A 26225-nucleotide genomic window follows, 5' to 3' on the forward strand; every position below is an offset into this window, starting at 1 on the left:
CGTGCATACATCCGGATAGTAAGGCGACCCATGGCGCAGCGCACCCCCTGTCAAGCCCCTCCTCTTTATTGGCCTTTTCTTTTCTGGCACGCTCAACAGGATGCGCACATGCCCGGGAAATAGAGAGGGGATGGAAGTGCGGGTGCCCCTTTTTGTGTTAACTCTCTGTCGGGTGCATGGCACCCGACCCTGAAGGAGAAGCGCCTGAGAAAGAGTCAACGTGGCTGATTTCGTGGATGAGCCACTGGCGCAACTATATACTTGTTCGAGTACGCATACCGACACGGCCTGTGCGGCCGAGGATTGTCTGTGTGCGTAGGTGTGCTTCTTCTGCGTATTCAAATCTACACGAAGACGAGTCCAATACAACGGGAAAAAAAAAGGGTGCGGTGAAGCAGCGAAGAGCTTCACCCATTTCTGCACACATCACGCTTTCTCATTTTTGGCGTCGTTTCTTTTTTTTTGGTTCTTCCTGTGCTGTGGGGATGTGCATGCTCGGGGAGGGGGCAGGGCTGGTGGTGGCGGTGGCGGTGGCGGAAGTACTCTGCCCGCTAGCCACCCCTTGGGTTGTTGTGGTGCAAGAGTTATCACACTGGCCTTTACCCCTGCTGCCTGCCCTTCAGTACAGAGGGGGGGGGGACGGGAGGGGCGAGCATGTTTGTGTGTGTGTGTATGTGTCAACGAAATGCCCGTATAACCGACGCAGTATGTATGTGGCTCTAGCGGCAGGGGGGGGGGGAGGAGCGAAGGGAAGAGTGGTTGTGGTGGTGGTGGGGGTGCACCCATCCCCCCCTCTTCGACCAAAGGTGACACCAGCAGCTGTGAAGGCTTCACGTTGCCGTTGCCTCTTCCTTCCGCTCTTTCAGCTCCCCAGCACCCTCACGGATAACACGGCGCCCCATCCCATCATGAGCTCACTTCCTCCTCATCTGCACCATCTCCCTCGCTCCAGCTCTCACCAACGCGTACTTCTGTTCGAACCCTCGCCTCTCTTCAGCTTACACATACACACACACACACACACACACACACACACACACACACACACACACACACACACACACACACACACACACACGCGCGCGCGCTCGCGCTTCCCTCTGACGAGCCCCTCCCTCCTCTGCAGGGGATGAGGGACTGTCTGCTTATGTAGAGGCTGATAAAACACAAAACGTGAAAAAAAAAACTACAGAGAGCCCCCCCCCCTCCCACCCACACACACACACACACACGCACACAGACATACACACACTTCATTGCATTCATAGAAGCGGAAACGCGCACGTTCATACCTTTTTACAGTACACTTCCATTACTCGTGTAAATCAACACTGCACATAGAACACGACTGCCTTGTTCCCCTCACTCCTCCTCCCCTTCCCTCCTCCTCCCCCCTCTCACCCATCCATCCACACACACCGCCTTTTCAGTTTCTTTTCTTAATTTATCCTCCCCTCCCCCCTTCGCTCTTTTGTTGTTGTCGCTACAGATCATGGCTGATCGCGAAGAGCCGCTTCCCTCGCTCACAAACATCATTGCTGCCGTGAGGACGAACCGGCAAACATGCAAGGAGAATCCCCCCGATAGAAGTGGGCCACAACGCAGTAACGGCGATACGGAGGATTTTCACAGAAAGAGCAGGGGCGCAGAGGAGGATGCGCAAACGACTCGTGTGGCGCACAGCAACTACCATGGTTGCGCTAAAGCACGCACAGGCCCCGCTTGTTCTCTCTCCTTCACGGGTTTCCGTGACGAGGATGTGTGGCGAGAGAATGATGATGATGGCGACAACGTGCATAATAATCCCCTTGTGCACACCGCCGGTGTCGATGCAACTCCGTGTGTGAACTCCCTTTCCTTGTGCAAGAAGCTGGCCTCGGTAGTACCAGGGGTCCAAGTCGAATCGACTCTGACGAGCTCGACAACCGTCTTGGTGGCACGTCGCGGGTTCACGAAGAAGCGGCTGCTCGCCGCGCGTCAAGGGATACCAGTGGTGCTGCCCAGATGGGTAGAGATGGGCTGCCCCAGAGCTTTCCCCGGTGACGGCGCCCGTCCTAATGCCACGGATGGTTCAACCTCTCCCTATGACAGGTATGCTGTTCCATGGCTGCATGGATACGTGTTTTCTACGACCGGACTATCGATGTCGGAGAGGGCGGCGATAGAAAGCGTGTGCGCCGCGCATGGGGCGGTCGTGGAGCCTTCCCTGACGTACCGATGCGACGTGCTGCTCACTCGTGCAGAATGCGTGCAGGAGCTCCAGCGACTTCTTCATGCCGATCAACTCGCCTATGCGGCACGAAGACGCCGTAACCAACACCTGCGTCACGCGGAGGTTCTGCACACTGACGCAGAGCAGATGGAGTGCTCGGCTACAGGAGTCACGGCACCTGGCACTTGGGGCAGCGCGTCGCGCGCGGCCTGGCTGACCGATAAAATACGTTTTGCGCTCGAGCTCGACGTCCCAGTGGTGAACTACACCAAACTCTTCACCATGCTACGCCTCGACCGCTTACCGCCGCCAACATGGATGCCAAGTAGAGAAGCGCTTCCGCCAGAGTCGAGCTCAAAGGCGCGCCAACTGTTTGACGACGACGAGGTGGAAAGAACACGTCAGTACGCAGCCGCGCTCAACGGCGTCGACTTTGATGCACTGGTGGATGTATGCCGCGTGGGTACACCAGATGGAGGGAGCGCTGAGTGGACGCGCATTCTGTCAGACCTTACCGATGCAGGTGAAGCGCCAGCAACTGACAACGATCCCCAGCGCAATAAAGGCGTAGCAGAGAAGTGCGATGGGGGCATCGGGCTCACTACGCCTCTCCCCGATGGCGCTGGCCCGCTGCGGAACAGCTCTTTGCACTCCCTCTCCTCGTCATGCACTGACGACGCCTCCACGGTGTCTGACCCGGACGCGTGGGAGGATTTCCTGAGCTGTGCGCTGGCGTCGTCTTTGGAAGAAAAGCGGCGGCCTCAAGGCGCAGGTCCGCCCACTGATGTTTCCAACCCAGCTCACGCTGTCAATGCGGAGGGCCACTTCTCTAGCAACACTCACACCACGACCACTACCCTCCCGCCCTCACAAACCCTTTTGGAAAAACTCGCACTGAACATAGCAGATGTGGAGGACCTCGGCAATGCTGAGACGGCCGAACCGTCGACGCCGCACGTCTTCTTCCCGGACTACTACAGCGTAGCCACCGGTTCTGGTGTTGTTTCACATGCCGCACCCCAGGCAGGCCATCCTCCCCAAGAGGCGCTCACTGCAATAGGGGAAGGTAGTTGCGACATCGATGCCGTTGACGAGTCGCCTCGGCTGACGACGAACGCCTTACTTCACCGAGAGCCAACGGCACCGCGCCCGTCGAAGCGTGCGAATGATCATCTTTCACATGCACAGTGCGACGGAGCGGAGGCCGCGTCGCTCGGGCACCAAACTGCGGTGTACTACGCGACGCACCAGAGCTCAGTGCGTCTGCCGCCGCAGCTGTCGACGTGCGGCGCGATGGCGAGTTCGCGAGAAGCAGCACATTTTCACCCTCACGGACAACGTTCTCACCCCACATTGGCAGAGCTGCCGCAAAGAGGATTGAACGGGGGCGCACTTCTAGCCGAGACACAGGTGTTGGTGGGGTCGTGCGTGGAGGCGGACCAGTTGCCTTCGGCGTCTGCGCAGCAGCTTGACGCCTGCAAAACAAGAGCGCCACGGGTCATGACAACACGCCTAGCGGTGCCGTTAATTGCCATGCATCCACCGTACCTCACGATATGTGCGCTCGGCTGCACCGAGCTGGAGCTGCGCAAGACAGCACGTTTCTCCGAGCAGTGCCGACTGCTGCGCTCTCCTGTGTTGACAGCCACCACAGATATCGTTGTTCTGGGGAGCCGCATACTCACTAGGAAACGGTACACCATGTGTTCCTCCGCTGATTCAAAAGACGGAGAGGGCGGCACCTGGAAGGGCAAAAACCAGCGTCGCCTCCGCGGCCGCCAAGTCTTGCCGGCGTGGAACCGCGGCGAAGATCGTCACCATCGCGACCACGCAAGCCATGGTGTGACGGTCACTATACACTACTGGGAAATGGACGCTGCGGTGGCGCGGACGCTGGCAGATGTCGGTGGTATTCCCATTAGCCGTATTGTGCCGCTCAAGTGGCTCGAGGATGCAGCGACAGAGGCACACAAGGCCAACGAAGCGGCCAAACTCGCGGCAGACTCGGCAGCTGCGCACGGGAGTGCTGCCGACCACTCGCGGACTTTCACAGGCGAAGACAGTGCCGTGGACACGTGCTGGTCATCGGCCACCGCACCACCGAACAAGCTCACCGAGCTCCTAGAGGAGCGTCTCGCTGCCGCGACTGAAGCACTGTCGGCGCGGCAGTTGTTTCACCCACTTCCGCCTGTCTCGCCAGATCGACTGCCCAACCCGGCAGATCCCAAGTACTACATCCGTCTCCGCCGGGCATCGATAGCGTCGTGGACAGAAAACACCTCGCTCACGGCGGCGCAGACGTCCCATGTGATGGAGGGAGGAGCTACATTGGCTGGGCTGGAGCCCCCTAAACAGGTAAAGCGCGGTGAGATGCACCACAGTGTGCAACAGGTTTTGGGTAACTACGCCAAGAAGCCAGGCTCGGGCATCACGCCGCCGCTCCCTGACGATGCAACCAAGAGGATTTCCACGGAGCACGTCTCGGTAGAGGAGGACATTACGCAAACAGCGACGGCTTTGTCTGGGGTGTCAGCGCCCGCTGTCTGTGGTCCTTCAGCAGCGGCAGCAACCGGTTCAACAACAACAACAACAGAGGCAGCGTTTTCTCGTAAGCGACCTCGGCAAGAGGCGACAACACTCAGCGGTGTGGATGAGAAGCATTCGCACGAAGCCGCCTTGGTCGCGGCAGAACGTCGCTTCAATCAACTCGTCGCGCTCCTCCGTGTCTCCGACGACCACGAGGACGACAAGGCACGAGTGTGTACTGATGTGGGTGGGGATAGCCGCCATGAACGCGCCAAGGCGCTCGTAGCGTGCCATTTTTGCTGCATGGAGGGCGATTATGCGCGCGTGGACTGGGCAGTAGTCCGTGGTCTCATACGGTACGGCGGCGGCAGAGTTGCTAAGCGAGCAGCACACGACTGGGAAACGGTTTTGCAGAAGCAGCCCGTAGTAGCTGTGGCGGCTGCAAGCGGTAGTGCACACCAGGATCAGCAAGAGAAGCACCTTGCGCTTGCCCTGCGTCGTGGCACAGAGTATGCGAAGCTTCGGCACAAGCTGACCCGTGCCACGCAGAGCGTCGAAAATGCAAACGCGACCAATGACTGGACCGGCTTCGGCATGATCTCTGGGTGCACCGGCTCCACATGTGCAAGCCTCGACACCACGGAGGAGCGCGTCGCGGAGGTAGCCCGTCTGAAAGCCAAACTACAGCGGGTGTCAAAGCTATGCCAGGAGGCACCGGTGCTGTGTCTCCTCCCGCACAGCTTTCAGCGTACCGCCGTTGCCGAGGGTGGAATGCCTGGTGCTCCTTATGCAACAAATCGGCACAGGGAGGCCCTCCCCGGCCGCGCAGGGGCGGAAGCAGCGCCACCACACAAGCGTCTTCACGTTCTTCACCGCATACCGGCTGTGACGATGGACTACATCCTTGCGTGCCTTGCCGTCGGCTTCTGCCTCAATCCGCACAGCTGCTTCTTATTTGACACGCCCATCCCCAGTGCGCCGGCCATGCGTTTCCTTCACCATCAGGAGCAGCAGCGAGGGGGAAGAAACGGCGGTTGCGCCCCTTCGCAGAGGGCCCCTACGCGGGACACGGGCAGTCAGCTGGGCCTGGGCCTCATGGGAGGGAAGGCGCACGAAGGTAAGGACAGCGAGGCAGGGGGTTCAGCGCAGGCCGGTGCTGAAGGCTCCGGGAACGGCCGTATGGGCCGAGCCATCATTCCGCGATGCCGACCGGCGCTTTCGAGTTGGGTGCTGGAACGACGTTACAGCAAGACCGACACGGTGGGTGTGTGCATATCTGTCCTATGGAAGCTCCCCTCCCCCTCAGTCACGGAGGGTGAGCGGTGCTGGTCGCGCGTTTCAACGGCTTCTCCATCCGCAACGACGACCACCGTCGAACCCTGTCTCATGCCAGATGCATCCCTGGTGCCATTGCTCCGCGTACTGCTCCTTGGGTTTCATAACGCAGCCGAGGCCTTGGGCGGCCATGTTGCCGATACCTTCTCCCCGTCGGCCATCACGCACGTTCTGGTAGTGGACCTCGGCAGCCTCCTCTCAGGAACCCTCCGTGACGCTTTCACAAGCGACGTGGCGGAGAAGACCGGCACCCTTGTCGACAGCAGTGGCGGTGGAAAATCTTTGACGTATTGGCCGATGGAGGGTGTCGAGTCCATCGTGCACTGCGCCGCGAACGACACGGTGTCGTTGGTGGGTCTCGAATGGCTAGAAGCATGCGTGAAATGGGGTGCCTTCGTGGAGGAGACGGCGTACACACCACCGCCAGACCTCCTTGAAGTCGTGCAGGCAGAGAAGCAGAGAGTCGTGCTTGCTTCCGCTCAGGTTGCTCAAACAAAGAAGCGTCGACGGGCTGAACAGGCCCTGAAACAACTGCCACCGCGAGAATCAGCGGAGCACTCTCACCTCAGCCAGCACCGGAACCATCTAGCCGGGTCCCCTGCACCTAACCTACCACCGTCGAGTGCAGTGATGCGACAGGCGACTCGCCTTGTGTCGCGCCTAGAGCGCCACCCAAAGTGGATCGGCACCCCGCCACGTGGCGGGTCGAGGACGGTGGCAGCACACACGCCGCCGTCCCCTCGACCAATGGACTACGTTTCGGTGCCTGACAGAAGTATGGCGGAAGCGGAAGAGCACGACGAATGCCGCACGCCGGTTGAGCGGCGCGTTCCTGTTGCGTCAGAGACGTGGTGTGACCTTCGGGCAGAGGCCTGCACGCCGCCCCTGAGGGAGGGGCTACCGTCAGCCAACGCCGCTCGTCATTCTCGACAGTCATCACCGCCACAGCTGCTCATCTCACCGGTGCCCCCGCCGCCTGGTTCGCGAATGCCATGCCGGCTCGCCTCGGGCTCGCAATCTATGGACTTGTGTGCTCGCAGCGCCCGCACTCCGTCTGTCGGTGATCATGCTCACCCCCATCCGCATCGTCGCCACTCATCACTCTCCTCTTCGCAGCACAACACACGCTCGCGGCTTGAGCAGCAAGACGCGGATGCCTACGTGGAGCACCTCGGCGCTCTCTTCAACTTCTCCTCTCCAGGATCCACGCCGCTGCCCTCGTCGGCGCGCCGCGGGCGCGAGCGCTCAACCACCGCGTTCGCTGAGCCTGATGCTGGAACCCTGCACCGGCAACGCAACTCGCACCAGCCGCACAGCCTTTCGCAACCGCGGCCGCCAAGGGTCACTCCTTCGCCCCAGGCATCATCGCCCCCATGCTACGAGGTCAGGCGTGAGCGCGGCATATCCACCACATCATCAGCGTCCGAGCCTACAAAGCTGATTTCAATGCCACATCAGGAGGCAACGCTGCAGACGCCGGTAACGAAGTGTGTAGACGCGACAGGAGGTGTCTGCGATGTGCACCCAACGCCAAGGCGTCGTACACTTCGGGGTAGTTCTGCTGTCGCTGACGCCTACTCCTCCGCAACCAAGAGATCAACTCTCTCAACCCCTGGCCTTCAGCGCCGCCGAACAGAGGAGTTGGGTGTCGTCGTCAATAGAGCCACAGTGGACAGGCATATGGGGGCCGCCCAGGCAGCACCGAAGGACGCACCCTGTGGGGTGGTACTCGCTGCGCCAGATGTGAGCGCGCCGCTGCCGCAGCGTGTCACGTTACCAAATCTGCTCGGTGGAAGTACCGAGCTGAGTCGTGACGGCAACGTCGCTGAATTGGCGGCTGGTGTCGACATCATGACCACCTGCGAGGAGACCCGCGTCTCGAAGCGACAGCGACAGGGCAGTGGCTGCACAGGGAATATGTGGGTTTCTCAAACACCGGGCGATTTTGTGGAACAAAAAGAGGAGGAGGAGGGGGAGCAGATGTCGAGTGGCGTGGCTACGAGGCTCGCGCCGCAACACCACGCGCACCCGCGAAGCCGGGTAACTGAGGGAGACCGTGACCGCTGCCATCCGTGCGGTCAGGTGACGCCAGATGCAGCACACTACACTGCATCGGGGGAGTTCTCGTGGATGCATGATGTTATCCCTGACTCACAGCAACAGCATGATGTCGCGGTGGCGGATATCGCAAGCGTAGAGTTCGTGGGCGGCGATGTGCTGGTGCCCGCCTCCTGTGTTGAGGCGACAGCTGAGGCGTACGAGCCAACCGAAGCGGCCGGCGCCGAGACCCTCGCTGGTGCGCACCACTGTGATGTCGTCGCCGGCCTTGTGTTGCTCGGTGATCCCGAAGAGGCAGAGCATAAGGGTGGCGAGAAAGCGGCGTCTCCGGCACCATGTGCAATCGACATAGCCCGAGGCTCGCCTGCTCCCAGGCCACTCGCGGTAGCAGGGACCAAAGCATCGCTGGTGCACGAGGCTCTACAGGCTCGCCCCGCGTCGCCTAGTGCGCTACGGCAGTCCGTCCCAGCTTTGAGCGCATCACCACCGTCCATAAAGATGGTGGTGGATGCAGATAAGACCACAAGCGGCGTCGAGAACACGGTCGAGGATGAACAGCGATGCAGAACGCCATCCGTGCACACCGGAAGCGACCAGCCAGCTCATTTTACGTGGCCCCGACACCGGCCACTGAGTCTGTCACGTCGTCCCTCGCGCTCACCGGCACCAGCACCGTCACCCTCGCACACGGCGACCCGCTCTTTCACCGCCAGCGCCACCGCTGCCCCTATACCGCGGGCGATCGCAACCACATCCTGCACATTAGAGCACGTACGCATTTATGTCCTGCACGACTTGCCCCACCGAGCAGCGCGTATACGTCGATGCGAGGAGGCTCTGGAAGTTCTGGTGCATCGCCGCGACGGGCTCGAGCGGAGAGGGCAGATGGAGGGAGGGCTGTCCGCGGTGGAGCCACCCGTGAAGGGTCCCTGCCACCGCGGCGGCGCTGGTGCCACCTCTCGTCTCTCGTTTCCCTCTTCGACTTCGCAGTCTGCACCGCCTCTCTGCTTTGTCGCCCGTTGTGAGGACGCTGATGTGTTGGTGACGCACCAAATGAGCCTCCGCGAAAGCGTCCTTGTGGCGGTGGTCGCCGGGTGCTGGGTGGTGCGGCCTGGGTTTTTAGAGTGCGCAGCGGCTGTCCTCGACGGCGCCTGCCGGGCTGACAGTCGCAGCTCTCCCGGCTTGACAGAGGGTCGCTGGCCCACTCTGCGACTCCAGTCGCCAGAGCACCTCACTCCTGCTTCGACGGCTGCGGCGGCTGAAACGGCGTTGGCGTTGTGCGTGCGGCGTCTGCGTGAGGCCTTGCCTATGTACGAATGGACCGTGGGGATGATGCCGTGTGTGCCGGCGTCCGGGGAGTCGCTGCAACGCGACAGTGTACCCCCGATGCTACGTGCTTTGGTGCAGCAGTGCCACCGGCAGCACCAAATACGGGAGCGGACAGCAAGCGGTAGTGCTGCCTGTGGAAATAGGGGGCCGGCGAGTGTCGCTGGCCAACAGCCTCGGCGCTTCTTTGAGGGCAACCGCTTCGTTCTCTTGTTTGGCTCAGTGGCCTCAAATGCGGCCCCAGTGAGGGGGACGCAAACGGTTGAAGCGGGTGTGATAGATGAGCGAAGCTGCAGAACATTATCGCGTGTGTGTGCCATCGAGCGCATCTTGGAAACCGGCGGCGGACGCCTCGGCTGTAGGGTTCAGGTCGGCTGTGCAGCAGTGAACGGAAGGGCCGAGACGAACGAAACCACCGAGGTTATCGCCACATCGGCGGGCTCTTCACTTTTAGAGCATTCACCGCTGCGATGCTGTGTGGAATGGTTACCACGCGACGGTCAGTGGCATCGACTACTTCAACGCAGGCTCGCACCCACTTCGTCGCCGCTGGTGATGGATGTGGACCTCTACCATGACCTCCTGTGGTTGATTTGCCTTGAGGTCAGCCGAGGTGCTTCTGAAACGTTGTTTGTGTTACTCGACTCGACTCTCCTTGGCACTAAGGCCAGCAGCAACGGCAGCGACGGCACGGATGCCACGGTCTACGTCTCTTCGGCGCTGCATCCACTTGTTGCCCGTGATGCGCTCCCTTTCTCCGACACTTGCACAGTTGCATCATGGCTTTACAGTTGGCTGCACCACTCCGCGGACGGTGAAACACCGCCGTTACACTGGGGGTATGCGCCGGCAGCTGCACGAGCGATGCGACTTCATCTTTGCGCCTGCTGTGCTGCCGTGAGGACGGTCACTGATGACGCGCGTGTGCCAAGTAGTGTCGATGCGTCGTATAATCTGGCAGATCTCCCGTTTGCGGTCCCTTCCATCAAAGAAGTACGCGAGGTTTGCGCCGGCATTGTGGGTGACAGAAAAACCACGTCGACCATGTCTCGAGGTTGTGAGACGGTTCGCTGTATCGAGTTTCGAGGCGCGAGTTGGGTCGGCGCGTGTGTTGCCGCCGGCGGCTCCGCTGTGATGACGACCCATACCGACGCCTGGATAAGGGAGTGTGAGGTGCAGACCCGCTATGGCACTCTTTGCTTGGATTAATATGCTACTGTGTAAGAAATGAGGGGTGCTGCACGCCACGCCTTCCAGTGAATTTTTTTGTTGTTGTTGCTGTGGTGGTGGTGGTGGTGTTGTCCTATGGACTGGTGCTGTTTCCCCTACTGTATATATTATCTATTATATATATATATATGTCTTCAAATATGGAAGCACAAAGTACGCAAGTCGTCCACCCCCCGCCGCCGCCGCCGCGTCCTCACTTCGTATGCCTGTCTGCCTGTGGGAAGATCAATCTACGGATATTCCTTCTCTTGCGGAATGCAAAGTTACAGGTGTGCAACGAGGCCGATCGCTGCGGCGCGTGCCTCTGTGTAGGGCATTCCATCTCCCCCCACCCCCTCTCTCTCTCCCTCTCACATTTGATGCGACTTTTTCTTCAACTGTGATTTTTTTTTGCCCAGCTCGTATCCCCGTCCTCCTTTTTTTCCCCCAAAAATCCCTTTTCGATTTTTGCTCTCTATCCGTGGCCCACACGCACTCCATGCAAACGTACACGTAAAAGATTTGTTTTTCACCGCCAGCGCAGACTCGTGCCTTCAACTGTGTGTTTTTCTTATTGGCCTTCTTTTTTCTGTGTGTATATGTGTTTGTGTGGGATCTCTGTTGACGGCCCTTCCCTCCCTCCCCCTCCCCCCCCTACACTCTTTCTCCTCTTCTTGGTCGAATCGCAGTGAGTGTAGCCGTGATCAACAGTACACGCACCAGCGTGGTCACTTCGTTAGTTCACACGTCGTAACAAACGCACACCCCACACAAAGAACTCCAAAGCGTAAGTGAGGCCTCTCACTACTACGCTCGTAGCTTTGCTTGACTGCCCCCCCCTCCCTCCCTCCCTCCCTCCCCTCAACACACTCATCCTTTGGTTCTTTGGCTCTAGCACAGCTTGCCGTAGACATTTGTGCACACGCCAACCATGTCCTCTACCAACGCCATTGGCATCGATTTGGGCACGACGTACTCGTGTGTTGGCGTCTTCAAGAACGACCAGGTGGATATCATTGCCAACGACCAGGGTAACCGCACAACGCCGTCGTATGTGGCCTTCACTGAGACCGAGCGCCTGATCGGCGATGCCGCGAAAAACCAGGTGGCGATGAACCCGCACAACACGGTGTTCGATGCGAAGCGCATGATCGGTCGCAAGTACAACGACCCCGACCTGCAGTCTGACATGAAGCACTGGCCCTTCAAGGTGACGACGAGGGGCGACAGCAAGCCCGTGATTGTAGTGCAGCACCGCGGTGAGGAGAAGACCTTCACGCCGGAGGAGATCAGCTCGATGGTGCTGCTCAAGATGAAGGAGACGGCAGAGGCGTACCTGGGCAAGCCGGTGACTAAGGCCGTGGTGACGGTGCCGGCGTACTTCAACGACTCGCAGCGCCAGGCAACGAAGGACGCCGGCACGATTGCTGGTCTGGATGTGCTGCGCATCATCAACGAGCCGACGGCGGCGGCCATCGCGTATGGCATGGACCGCAAAGCAGATAAGGGGGAGAAGAACGTGCTCATCTTCGACCTTGGCGGTGGCACGTTCGATGTGACGCTGCTGACGATCGAGTCCGGCGTGTTTGAGGTGAAGGCAACCGCCGGCGACACCCACCTTGGCGGCGAGGACTTCGACAACCGTCTCGTCGACTACTTCGCCACGGAGCTCAAGATGCGCTGCGGAAAGGACTGCCGCGGTAATGCCCGCGCCACGCGCCGCCTGCGCACGGCGTGCGAGCGTGTGAAGCGCACACTATCGAGTTCCACTATCGCAAACATCGAGATCGACGCGCTCTACGAGGGTGTGGACTTCTTCTCCAAGATTACGCGTGCGCGCTTCGAGGAGATGTGCCGCGATCAGTTCGAGAAGTGCCTTGAACCAGTCAAGAAGGTTCTGGGAGACGCCGATATGAAGCCACAGGATGTGCATGACATCGTCCTCGTCGGTGGATCGACCCGCATCCCCAAGATCCAGCAGATGGTCTCACAATTCTTCGGTGACAAGGAGCTGAACCGCTCTATCAACCCCGATGAGGCCGTCGCGTACGGCGCGGCGGTGCAGGCGCACATCCTCGCTGGCGGTCAATCGACCAAAACAGACGGTCTCTTGCTGCTCGACGTAACACCGCTTTCGCTCGGTGTGGAGACAGCCGGCGGGGTTATGTCGGTGCTCATCCCGCGCAACTCAACAATGCCGGTGCAGAAGACACAGACTTACTCGAACAACGCCGATAACCAGCGAAATGTGGAGATCAAAGTCTACGAAGGCGAGCGCCCGTTGGTGTCGCAGTGCCAGTGTCTTGGCACCTTCACATTGACAGACATCCCCCCCATGCCGCGGGGCAAGGCACGCATCAACGTCACCTTCGACGTGAACACGGACGGCATCCTTCTCGTGAGCGCCGTCGAGGAGTCGGGCGGCCGCAAGGAGGCCATCACGATCCAGAACGATACGGGTCGTCTCAGCAAGGACCAGATCGAGAAGATGGTGCAGGAGGCGCAGAAGTTTGCAGATGAGGACAAGGCGAACAGCGAGCGCATCGAGGCCCGCAACACTCTCGAGAACTTCACCTTTTCCATGCGTGCCACCTTGGACGACCCGGAGGTGCAGAACGGCGTCAGCCAAGAGGACCGCCAAAAGATTCAGGCTGCCGTGAGCGTCGCCTCGAACTGGCTCGAGAGCAACCAAGAGGCGACCAAGGAAGAGTACATGGCACAGGCAAAGGCGATCGAGAGCGTCGCCCACCCGATCTTGTCGGAGTTCTACAAAAAGCGTGTCATGGAGGCCCCACCAAGCGAGGGGGCGGCAGCGGCGCAGCAGCAGGCGGAAGGCGACGCAGCCCCAGGTGGGGAGCCGCACACCGAGGATGTAGACTAAGGTCACGAGAGAGGCAGATAGATTCCCGACTTCGGTTTAACGGATGAGGGGTGGGGAGAGGTTTGTATCGAGAGAGGGAGAGAGTGGTGGGTGGGATCAACGAGACCGGTACAAGAAGACTCTCTCAGTAAGTGCCTCTTCTTTCTCTGCATGCGCTCATACAAGCTCCCCTCCCCCCCCTCCCAACACACACACACACGAACTCTCTCTCGCAGATTCACACGCCCTGATCTCCTCCTGTCATCCCCCTCCCTCCCTTTGTTACGTATTTGGTCCTTTCTTCTTTCTGTCGCTTCCTCTCCAAGCAGAGACGGGATGGGGAGGAGGGGGAATGGGGAGACGCGATCACGTCACGACAGCGCACTTGCTAAATCTATTTGTTTACTCTCCTCGTTTGCCCTTCTTATCCATTTTCTGTGCTGTTCATGAAGGTATAACGATTGTTGTGTGTTCGATCTTTTTTTGTTTCGTACATCTTGTCTGTCCCCAGCTGTCCTGCGGTGTGTCGATGGGCCACCTGTGTGTGTAAAATCCGTTTGTGTTCTATTTTCACCACCTCCACTCGCCCCCCCTCCCTATACACACACACACACACACACACACACGCCGACAGGACAGACTGACCCGACCCGACTCACGCCATTTTTTTTGTTTTGTTATGTTTCATGGGATAGACAAAAACCACAGCGGACTATGATGTTGGTGAGGAATAGGAATGAGTGTTACCATTATTATTATAAAAGACACACACACATACATATATTCATACATATATATATATATACATATATATATATGCACAAAGAAAAAAAAGTCAAAATAAAACGAGGAAAAGAAGGGAGGGAGGGGAAAAGGCGATGGAGACAGTGCTGTGCCATCTTGAGATGAGAGAGCTGCTCCTGTCCGGTATCGTTTTCTTGTGGTGATGGCCGAAGACACACACGCACACACACACACACACACACAGTGGGGGTGGGGTGGGGAATTCAGGTAGCCCTCTTTCTCTCTCTGCTTGTATGTGTGCGCGCGGTGCAGCGATTGTGCTGTCCCTATTCTCCCTTCCCCCTAAAACCACCACACGCACTTTTTTATTGCTTGTTTGGCAATAGTAGGCCCCGTCGCTTATACCTCTCACCCTATCCGTTCGGGGACATGACAATCAAAACCTTCATCCCCCCACTGCCAAGACCTCATTTCTTTTTGACTGCTAGAGCTTACGGTCATATCTATACTCCTCTCATTCCATTGTGTTGTTCGATCCTGAAGCTGCTCAGTACAAGAACCGTTTGGATTCCATGAGGACCCCCAGCTCTCCACTAGCCCCCTCCACACACACACACACACACCAGTATATCCTTGTGCATCACTATACCGTCTCCAAGGGCCATTTTTTGTCACCCCCTGTCTTCACTTCCCTCTCTCCATCCTTTTGAACTCCCGCGCCCCGAATCTGCGTAGCCTCTCTCGCCAAGGACAAGCTCAGTGAAGCAGTGAAAGCTGTGCGGCTGTTGGTGGTCAAGTAGCCCCGTGACGTTCGTCCGGAAGAAAAAAGTCTTGCCTCGACCACTAGGAGGACCGCACTAGCCAAAAACATGTAGGATACATGTTTTTCTCTCGGTGTGTGGGCTGTGGATCAAGTCCCCTGGTCACGTTGCGTGTTTAGCATCGCATCACTGTCACGGGCCAAAGGGACAGACGTGCGGTCCAAGCCGCCGAGCGTTTTTTTCGTAGTTGCTGTGACGCTTCTTTCTGGCCGGGACAGATCTTGTGCGGCAGGGCAACGCCACGGACACGGTGCTTGGTGTTATTCGACCTCCCCCCCCCCCCCCCCCCAAAAAAAAAAAAAAAGAGGAAGCGAGCCCGAGCAGTGCAGAGGCGGTGTAAAGCTGGGCTGTGATGGGGTTGTGTGGACATGGTCTTCGCTATCTAGCGCAAGCACACACCATTTTTCTCACATGAAGCACTGCTTGTCGCTTCTGCAGGCGTTTTATCCCGGGTGATGTGGTTGACGCCGACGCCACGGTGCGTGGCACGAGCAGCTACGCCATAGCACCCAAACTGTAAGTGGACCGGAAAAAGACCGCGTCTTCGCAAGATCACTGATCTGCCATCCACCTTGTCCCTGCAAATCGCTTCTTTGAAGGTTGCGGTGATCGGTGTGAAGACATTGGTCGCCGTCAACGGCTGTCTCACTGTGACCCCTTCCCCCCCCTGATATGGCCAATCGCCGCTGCGTGATGCGCGCACTGCGCCAAGAGGCCGAGAGAGCGGTTTGCCGATGGAGCAGGAGGATATGGTAAGCGCGATCGAGCAGCTGTACGGCGTAGTACGCACCTTTGAGGGCAGGCCCTAGCGGTCCTGCACCAGGAAGAAGAAGATGAAGTGCCTCTAAACCGCGAAGAAGGTGTTCGCCGAGAAGCTTCCGTTGCTGTGAGAAGGGGTTTGATTTTCTCAAAGAAAAACGGCCTCGAGTACAGCACTCACATTCAAGCTGGTCCAGTTGTGAAGTTTTAATGATGTAAGTCTGCACCTCCGGTTTGGAGAGAGAGAGGAGGGGGGAGGTGCTTGTATGGTAATGGTGCTGGACTTGGAAGCAGCGAGAAAGTCAAGCGCGCATGCCTGTGAAAAGCTGGATCGCAGAATCTTTTCCATGCGTCCCTCCGAGAGGGGAGAAAGAATAGAAAGTGGAACAGCGACACGAGTTCACCAACGCACACAACCCTCCCCTCCCTCCCTCCCTGCCGTCCCTCTCCGGCAAGTGCAAGAAACCAGCTTTTCCCTTTTTCTCTTTCCCACAAGCGGGGCGTTTATACTTCTATATATACATGAACTGTCTTTTTTTTTGTTGTTGGATATCCGTGACCACCCCTCTCTCTCTCCTCACATATTTCACACCACAATGTTTGCGTGCGCCTTCTGTGTGTGTCACGTGCCCCCCTTTTTTCTCGTTCGCCACTTGCCACGCTCATCGCCAGCATACAGCCCAGCGGAGCGCTCGTCGAAGGCTCAAAGCACCCCAATTGCGAAAAAAAAAATAAAGCACAAAACTGGAAATCAAAGGGGATCGTTTTTTTTGCTGCTGTTGTCGAGCACAGGCAGACAGGCAGTCCCCCTACAATCGACATCACGCCCAACCCTCGTTGGCTGTGCGTCGTATTTGCCCCCTTGAACTTACGCTGTAGCTATGCAAGGGTCTGGAGTGAGACATGGGCTCATGCACACATCCTCATGCCTTGCTGGGTCAGTATGTGCTTCGGAGATCACCTCTGGCTCCTGTCCTATTCATTCCGCTTCTTCCCCCCCCCCCGCCACAGTCACAGCCACAGCCACAGCCGCGTGTGAGAGAGTTTTGGCGCCATCATCGCGCGTCTCTGTTGCTGTATCTTCGATAATTATTTTGGTCTTTTTTAAAAAACCCCAGTCACCGAGCGAGGAGCGCATCTCCCGTCGCCGTTTTCGCTTGGAGACTCTTCTTCTTGGTTTCTGTGTGTTTGTTGGTCTCCGTTCTTCTCTGGCATCTCTCCCCACTGTCCGTGGCGCCCTCTTTTCTCCTGTTTCAAAAGAAAAAGAAGCAGCAACAGTGCTTCAACATCGACTCCCCTCTCCTCCTCTGCCGCACAGAGGTCCACCCGAAACAAATAACCACTCACACGAATAAAAAAAAATTGCGAGAGAGCGGGGGGAGGGCTGTGTATATGCGTGTGTGTGTGCTTGTGTTGTGCAGCATCCCTCATCCACAAACATGCAGGTCTCTCTGCATAACACAGTGAAGACGTATAACCTCACTGCCGGCAAGTCGTTGCCGGAATGGCTCAGTGAACGTCGCAAGAACAAGCGGGCGGTGGCCGGTCAGGAGAATCGCGTGGAACTGCTTCACGACCTCGAGTTCACGCACTGTGCACGCTGCATCTTCCGGTGCGCCAATGGAACGCATCTATTCGCCGCGGGCGACTATCCATACCGCCTCAAGTGCTTCGACGTGAATGACCTCAGCATGAAGTTTAGCTTCAACGCGGACATGAACATTCTCTCTGGAGTCTGCCTCTCACCGGACTACCGAAAGTTTGCACTGCGCGGGGAGGGGCGTCAGATCACCATTCACCATACCTCCGCGATCGTGGACAGGGTGCGTGTGCCGCACCTTCAACGCTCCCTCACGTACAACCCGTTCCAGGCAGAGCTCTTGTCTAGTGGTGTGTCACCAGAGGTCTATCGTATCAATCTCGAGACTGGCGCCTTCGTAGAGGGGTACCAGACGAGCAGCGTGGACGGCGTGAATCACGTTGAGGTATTCGGGCGGCGGGGCCCGGTGAGTGGCGTAGTGTTGACTGCCGGATGTGATGGCACGATCGAGGCGTGGGATAGTCGTGTTGGCACGGCTGTGGCTCGTGTGCAAGTGGCCGGTAGTGGCAGCAGCTCTGGCATCGATGTCCAGTGCGAAGTTCGGCACATCTCTACGGAGGAAAGCGGCGGCCTCCTCTTCACTTGTGGCCTTGAAAGCGGCGAGGTGTTGCTCTACGATGTCCGCCTACAGAAGCCGCTTCTGGTGAAGGACCACATGAACAGCCTGCCAATTGTGAAGACGTATTTTTTTAATGGCAAGAGCACCGCTACGGGTGAGGCCAGTTATGTCCTCTCAGCCGACACGCGGTCGGTGAAGGTGTGGAACAAGTACGATGGCACCAACTTCACAACAATCGATGCACCGGCAGATATCACCGACTTCACGCTCTTCAAAAGCCAGCACAACATGGTGGCGCCATACGAGTGCGACGACAGCGGCGTGGTTGCCATCTGCTGCGACGTGCCACGGGTGCAAGTACACTTTATCCCGCAACTCGGCCCAGCCCCACGTTGGGCCTCATTCCTGGAAGTGATGACGGAGGAGCTTGAGGAAAAAGAGGCAACGACGGTGTACGACGACTTCACGTTCATATCCAAGGAAGAGATGGACGCACTGGGCATTGCCGCCGAGGACCTCGCGGGCGGCAAGGTGCGACCTGTCATGCACGGCGCCTTCATCGAGAACAGGCTGTACCGCGAGCTTCACGCTGTGGTGGACCCTACCGCCTTTAACAATTATGTCGCTTCGAAGGCGAAGGAAAGGCATTCGAAGCGGTGGTCTGACCGCATTAGTCGCTTCCGCAGAACCAAGGAGGACGGCGATGCCGACGACGACGACGCCGAGGTCAACGGGGGTGCCGCAGGGGCAGCAAAGGGCACCTCGGCGCTAGCCGCAGCAAAGGCGGATCCACGTTTTGCACGCGCCTTCGACCCCGCAACGGGTCGCGCCGCCTCCTCCTTCGCGCTCGACCGGCGCAATCCCGAGTACGCGAAGCTGCTTCAAACGATTGACGAACGGCACGCCAAGGCCGCTGTCCGTCGGGAGCGCTATGAAGCGGACATGTTCTCTGTCGTCCCCGACGTTGGCGGTGAGGACGAGGCAGCAGGCTACGAGAATGGCGGCGCTCGCGCTAAGCCTGGTGCCGGGCAACGAGACACAGGCAAGAATAGCGCTTCGGCCTCTGCTACCGAAGTTGACGAGGACGAGGATGCGCGCCACCATCTACGCGGAGTGCAAAGCAGCGGTCGAGCGAAGCGCTGCACCCCGCAGGAGCAGCACGCGGACCAAAGTGCAAAGACATCGAAGCGCCGCCCTGCAAAGACTACGAAGGCCCCAACTCATTCTGCCGAGAAGCAGGTGACAATGTTCGAAGTCTCAAGGAAGGATACCGACGTCTTCTTGCGAAACGATAAGCAAGTGCACGCTATGCGAAAGAAGTCCCGCGCTGAGAGGCTGACGCTTGGTGAGCGTCTCAAAAACATGGGCTCGAGGAAGTAGACATTCTTCCGATGCTCGTCTGGTGCACTGAGGGTCGGTGCGTGTTATAGCGCCTATGTGTGTGTGTGCGTGTATAGGTGCTGTGCCTCAGATGTAGCGCCCTGTGTCGTACTTATTGTCATCTCCGCCGCATCTAACTAATCGATCGCTTAAGCTGGAGTTTCTATCTGAGTCTTTTTTTCTCTTTCTTCCCCCTCCTCCCCCCTCCCCCCGCACATCGTCATACGAGTTCAGTCCACGTGGATAAGGAGGAGGAGGAGGGGTATCGAATGAAAAGAAGAACACACATAACCAAGCATGTTGTTTTCTCTGAGTGTATGCATATATATATATGCGTGTGTGTGTATGTGTACTGGTGATCGTCACGTTCTTACAAATGTCACACCATACAAAACGAAACGATGGGGGGGGAAGAGGGGATTGGGATAGAAGGGCAACGACGGGCGAAGGGGGGAGGGGGTGGGGGGGTGGCGGGTGGTGGTGTTTTGTTACTCTCTAGTCCCTTCTCCATCCACCAAAGACGATTCCCTTTCTTCGTAGACGACGAGTGGTGTCTCCACCGCATATCCTAAAGTGCAACGCTAGCCTCTATCCAGACGAAAAGGCCACACCATCGCGGATGTTGGTCGTCATGCTTTTATGGTCTTTGGTGTGCAGACGCGCCGTTCTTTCCGGGTATGTTTTTTTTTGTTGTTGCTGTTATCTTTGTTTGGCGTCCAGCGGCCGTCGTGATGGCAAAAAAAAAGGGGGAGGTGACCAACGTGGATGTGATTAGTGACTCTTCCGAAACGCTCGCATTGCATGCAGTGAGCTACTGGCCATTCACGCACATGGGGCAATCAACTCACTCGCTCTCTGTATTTCGTTTTCTTTCTCTCTGACCCTCTCACCGATGGACGGGCCTTTGCCCACCCACTCGCCCATCCACCGACCCCCCACCTCACATCACATCACCCCACCCCACCCTCCCTTCCAACTTATCGTGAACACGCACGTTCGCAGGTATGCCGCCTACATTTTCCTAGTAAAAGCATACGCACAAGACGGGACGTGTGTTACAGTTTAAGGTATGAGGTGCGTTGGTCGATACCAGCCCACCCGTCTTCTTCCTCTCTTCAAGTTGTGATCAAAAAAGGAAGCAAACAAGAAGAAATACGAAGCCAGCGTACACGCCCCCTCCCGCAGTTTCAATACCCGAGTGTGCGCCGACTACTCTCCCCTTTCCCGCCCCTCTCCTCCAAACGCACACACACACACACGCACGCACACGTCGCCCACATCATCACCCTCGCACGTGTGCACACAGATTCTCGGTTCTCAAGTGAAAAGTAGATTCACCTGGGTGACGCGTCTGTGACTACGAACATTTCAATAGTGTGTGTGTGTGTGTGTGGGTGAATCGAATCGTTTTACTTGTTTCTCCACTTCCCCTGCTTTTTTTTTGTCAATTCTTCTTGCCTGTAGTCCATCGGACGCTTCTATCATCTCTTGTGCATTGCGCCCTCCACCCCCCCCCCCTCCCCTCCCCTCCCCACCCCCTCCGCACACACACACACACTCACGCGCGGACAAAGCGAATCTCTCCCCTCCGCTCCCCCGAAAGCCTGCCGCATTTCGATCCATTATCTCGCTTCGAACTCTCTGCTGTGTGTGTGTGTGTGTGTGTATTGGTGTTTTGCGGGGTTTGTTCATTATTTTCTGATCGCCTCTCTCTTTCTTTCTCTATGCATGGTGCCCATCTGTCAATCAGTGCACGCAATTGTTTCTTCGTTTATTTCCTCGACTCGAGTAGTCTCACACCCCCCTCTTCCACCCCTCCCCTCAACAACAAAAACTTTTTTTTTGACCCCGCTGGCCCGTTGCTGCTGCTGCTGCTTCTTTGTTCTCTTCTTTTTCTGTACATTTGTACATTTTCTGCATTCCTAATCATTTTTTCTCACCCCTTCATTCTCTCTGTTTTGTGCATTTTTTTGTTTGTTTGTTTGTATTCCCCCGACCCCTTCCTCCCCCCTCCCTCCTCCCCACACACACATACACACATACGAACGCTGAGTGTGTATGTGTGCGTGTGTGTTGTAGTATTTGAATCATTTTTCGTCTCCTCCCTATTCTTGTTTTTTTTTCCTATACCTTCCTCTGTTCTAATTGATCGGATTCGTGTGTGTGTTTTTTTAGAGGGTGTTCTATTTTGTTTGCTTGCTTGTTTTCGATCTCTCTTTTCCCCCTGTCATCCTCCCTCTGACGCCCCCCTCCCCTCCTCCCCTCCTCCCCTCCTCCGGTTTTCATTTCTTCCTCCTGTTTTTTTTTTTCCATCTCTTACTCGTTGTGTGTGTGTGTGTATATCTGTCTGCTTGTGCCACTGGATCGGGGTTTGTCAGTGTCTACATATATATCTATTTTTTTTTGAGTTTACAGATTCATAAGCACCAGGATACCTAGACAGGCTCAGACATATACGTATATATATATATATATATATATACGTGTGTGTGGGCCTGAAAGCTCTGTGTATTATTATTCATAGATGGATGTGTGTGTGTGTGTGTGTGCGTGTGTATACCTGAGTGCTTGTGATTTTCTTTTTGGGGGGGGTTGTGATTTTTATTGATTTATGAATACACATATATACATACACACATATATATATATATACATACATATACATACACGCCGATATATGTATATATAAACATATAGATTGCCATTTTTACCCTCCTCATCCCTCCCCTCCTCCCCCCTGCTTGTCTGTGAGTGTGCGTGTGTATCTGAGTGTGTGTTTTGTGAAATCGGGTGTGCAATCGAGCTTACTGTTATCCATTGTTGTATTGTCTTCCTCAAGCGCCGTACAGCTCCAGCCGCATTCGACTTTCTACTCCCCTCTTTTTCCCCCCGTTCTCTCTGCTTTTTCCGTAAAATTTTGTTTAGTTTTTTTTTTACTCCCTTAGTATCGCTTCTCGTTCAACTACCACGACTGCTCTAACTGCTCCTAGTGCGTCCTCCTTTCATCTGGTGGGCCCTCTGTCTGTCTGTATTCTTTGCGTCAGCGCTGAGAGCTTTATTTTTGTCTCTCTCTCTCTCTGTGTGTGTGTGTGTGTGTAGGGAGGGAGAGGGTCTTCTTATCCCACCTCTACTGCTTCGTTGCAGCTGTAGACATCTTCCTTTTTTTTTCGTTCGCATCCAGGCCTTTTTTTTACAGTTTGTGGGGGTGCGTGCGTGCGTGTCAGCTCCATTGGTCTCTGCTCTCGTTTCACTGCCCCTCCTCCTCCTCCTCCTCCTTCGTCCCCCTCCATTTTGCATCGTACCTCAAGACAAGCGAACAGTAGCCCCCGAACTTACAACCGAAATTGAAGGAAGCATCCGTAGCTACCGCTGTCAAACGTCGGGTGTGTGTGTGGGTGTGTGTGTTTGTGTCTGAGTACACACTACTACTACTACTACTACTACTTGTATGCGTTGTGGAGGGGGCGGGAGAGGTGGAGAAAAGGGTGCGTGTATGCGACGGTGCTTTACTCTGGTGTTGGCCAGTGTATATCGCGAAAGGTGTGTGTGTACGTGACTTTGCGCACACGTAATTCTTCGCATTGCTTCCTATCCTTGCCGGTTTGCTGGATTTCGAATTTTTCTTTTTTTGCTGTTGTTTTACCCCACCGTAAAACGGACTACTCTTCCCTGAAACACGACAGCACCCTCCCTCCTCTTCCTTCTCCTCCTCTTCTCCCTCCCTCCCTCCCCTCTCCCCACGACTCTGTCCTCTCCTGTTCACTGTTTCTAAGCAACCCCAAATATTGCTTTTACACGGCTGCCTGCATCACTTTCACTATTTTTTGTCGCATTTTTCATTCATTCTTTCCAGTAAGTTCCCTGTGGGTTGTTGGTCCGTTACGCACTGTAGTGCTCTCACCGAAATCATCATCATCTCCTCGCACCCCTTACATTCCTTCTCCCCTCCCCTCCTCCCCCCCCCCCTTACGCACCCACCCACACACACACACACAAAGACGAAAATAAACAAGCAAACATTAGCTCTGCCTTTTTTTTCCTTTCCCTTTACTCGACACGCGTATTTTTTTTCCTTCTCCGCTGACCTGTACAAACTTCATTTTGATTCTGCTTGACCTAATTTATTATTTCGGTCCGCTACCGCTGTCGTTTCTCGTTGTTTGTTGCTGTCTCGCTCTCCCCTCCCCCCCCCCCGGTCGTCTCGGCTCCGGTAAAAGAAAAAAAAGGAGGCCGATAGGAATACGCTTTACATTTTTTACACAAAACAGTGCGCCTCTCTCTCTTTCTCATCCATCCGCTTCTTCTCGTCTTGCAGTGTGTAGCGTACTCTTTACTTTTGTTACTGATACTTCGTTACCCCTCCTGATCTCTTCCTCCCACCACCCGACTTCCCCCTTACAGGTGGCCACTCATCGCTTCCCTCCAGAGAGGTGTTGTGCTACTGCTACTGGGGGCTGGGGACTATTTTCTGGGCCCCTCCCCCCCTCCCCCTCGCCTTTCCTCCTCCTACTTTTGGTCTCACCGTGCTTCTGTTTCCTGCCTCATTGCTCTTCCGCTTTGATCTGAATTTACTTGTGCTTTGTTTGTCGGTGTGTAGAACGAGTTGCTCGTCTTTCTCGTTTTTTTTTTGTCTTTTCAAGACCCTCTGCGGCTGCCACAGTCGACGTAAGCGCTACCCCTCCTTCTCCCCCTCCTCCTCCCCCCCCCCCTCCTCCCCCTCCTTTCTTTCCGATCCCAAGATATTCGTGCCTTTTTTTTTTTGGGGGGGGGGGTAACTCTGTCGCGGTCTGTCGTTTTTTTCTTTGGAAAAAACACACCACTGTGCTGCTCTTTTTTTCCCCTTTGCTTCATCTATATCTCCTGTTCTCTCCCCTCGCCTTGCCTCCTCCCAGCACGCACACACACACACGCATCCCCCCCTTCTCTCTCTCCCCTCCCTCTCATCTCTCTGTCTGCCTCCCCCATCTGTGCTTTCCGTTTTTTTTTTCCGCCCTCGCTATCATCGTAGCGGAGGCAGTTCAGCAACAGATCTGTGCTCTTTTTTTCCGCGTGGTATCTCTGTGTGTATGTGTGTGTGTGCGTGTACTCGAGCCTTTCTTGGCCTGCATTAGGAGACCACATATTTTCATTTGTTTTTTTCGGTGTGTTGCTGGCCTGCCTCTCTTGCTCAATTGGTTACCTTGCCCTCCTCCTCCTGTTCTCTCCCCCTCTTTTTCTCTCTTTCCCCCTTTCTCCCCTCGATTTTCCTTGATTCTATCTTCTGTGGGTGACATCACGGGGTGTTGCTGAGTCTGTGTTGGTGCCTCTTTCTGTTCCCAACACAATCTTATTCCCCCACTCCACCCCACCTCACCACAGTTTGAGGCTCTTACGCCCCCGCTAGGGTCTGCGCCTTCTTCCACGTGAGGGTGATGGGATTGGGGGATATATGATATACCCCTATTTTTTTTTGCTCTTGTTGCATCAGAGCTGTTTTGTTCTGTACTTCTGTCTCTCTCTGCGTGTGTGCGGACTCACTACTTTACCCCACCCTACTAACATTCTTGCTTTTTCTCTGCTTCTCTCCACACCCTTTTGTTTTTGAAATATACGTGCCCATTGCTCGTTATCGCACCCCCCCCCCCCCTCGCCCGTCCCTGTGTGTTGTGTGCTCAAGTTTGTGGCACTATTGCTTTTCTTCCTCCCACTCCCTTTTGTGTGTGTGTGTGTGTTCGTGTGTGTGTCTGAGGTGAGTGGAGTTTGTCATCCACGATCATCACCGCCACCCCCTTTTCCCCTTTTGCCGTACACTTCTGCCCTTTCGTTCGAGTGTGAGTGCCCTCTTTGTCTTTCAGTCAGCATTGACTTTTTCCTTCTTTTGCGCCTCTTCTCGCGGAGGTCACCCGTATCCCTCCGGCGCCCCCCTTTGCTGATCGTGATAGGCACAGAACCCTCCCCCCCTCCCCCCCCTCCCCTCCTCTCCTCTCCTCTCCTCTCCTCCCCCATTCCCCCTCCAAACACTCGCCACTCACACTCGCCCCATGCTGCATCCGCGTTTATGGCGCGACGATAATTCAACCGCGCGGTGTACGTCGTGCGCGGCTGTCTTTTCGCTCCTCCGCTGCCGTCGTCATCACTGCCGCCACTGCGGCGACGTCTTCTGCGATGCATGCACGGCGAATCGCCTTTGGCTGCGACCCAGCCCTCCTTCATCCCGCTCTTGTGGTATTGATAACATCCCACCAAGAGGGTTTGTCCCTGAGTTGGAAGAAGCCTCTGGTTCCGTGGTGCCTATCAACGCTTCAGCCGTCCCTTCCTCGTTCAATCGCGTCGCATCGCTACGCAATGCCGACTTTTTCATTGAACCGTCGGAAAACGACGCGCATCACACGACGCTCCCCAGCGACAACGCAGCCATCACGGCCGTGGCCTCTCATCACCGCAGCAGTAGTGGCGACCGGTTCACTGCCTCCTTTGCGGAGGCGGGGGTGCAGACGCCGCAGTGGACAACGGTGTCTCGGTTGCGCCATGAAGGTGGCGGGCGAATAGAGAACAAAGGCTACGCCGTGAACTCGGCCAAATCGGTGACCGCGGGATCGGCAGCGCCGCAGATGTCATTGACCCCATCGCAGGACAGCTGCCACACACAGGAAGCGCGAAGCATACAACACCACCGTCAAATGTCAAGTAGTCTTGTTTCCACAAGCCTCTACGTCGTCACCACGGCCGCCGGCGACATGTCGCCTCAGGCTTGGGCCACACCAAAGACCCCGGCCAGCCTCGAACAGAAGTCTTCATCGCATCTGTTGCGCGGCAGCTCTGTCATCCTTCGTGGAGGTGCCAGCAGATGTGCCTCG

At 56.4% G+C, this 26225-nt stretch overlaps 3 protein-coding genes across 3 annotated transcripts; all 3 read left to right on the forward strand.

Annotated features, from left to right (window-relative positions):
• Positions 1–1492: 1492 nt before the first annotated feature.
• On the forward strand, positions 1493–10666 carry JKF63_04150 (uncharacterized protein; the record flags this gene model as incomplete). The annotated part of the gene is made up of 5 exons (XM_067900143.1): positions 1493–3490; positions 3539–4339; positions 4376–4808; positions 4863–6571; positions 6602–10666. The coding sequence occupies 5 exons, from the start codon at positions 1493–1495 to the stop codon at positions 10664–10666; spliced, it is 9006 nt and encodes a 3001-aa protein (XP_067756327.1).
• Positions 10667–13154: 2488 nt separating this feature from the next.
• JKF63_04151 (uncharacterized protein) lies at positions 13155–13547 on the forward strand (the record flags this gene model as incomplete). Its single annotated transcript, XM_067900144.1, has 1 exon — positions 13155–13547. One exon carries the CDS (start codon positions 13155–13157, stop codon positions 13545–13547), a length of 393 nt encoding a protein of 130 aa, XP_067756328.1.
• A 3742-nt stretch (positions 13548–17289) lies between these two features.
• On the forward strand, positions 17290–19389 carry JKF63_04152 (uncharacterized protein; the record flags this gene model as incomplete). The annotated part of the gene is made up of 1 exon (XM_067900145.1): positions 17290–19389. One exon carries the CDS (start codon positions 17290–17292, stop codon positions 19387–19389), a length of 2100 nt encoding a protein of 699 aa, XP_067756329.1.
• Between the last annotated feature and the right edge of the window lie 6836 nt (positions 19390–26225).

This window comes from Porcisia hertigi, chromosome 26, assembly GCF_017918235.1.
Source record: "Porcisia hertigi strain C119 chromosome 26, whole genome shotgun sequence".
Classification (NCBI taxonomy): Eukaryota; Euglenozoa; class Kinetoplastea; order Trypanosomatida; family Trypanosomatidae; genus Porcisia; species Porcisia hertigi.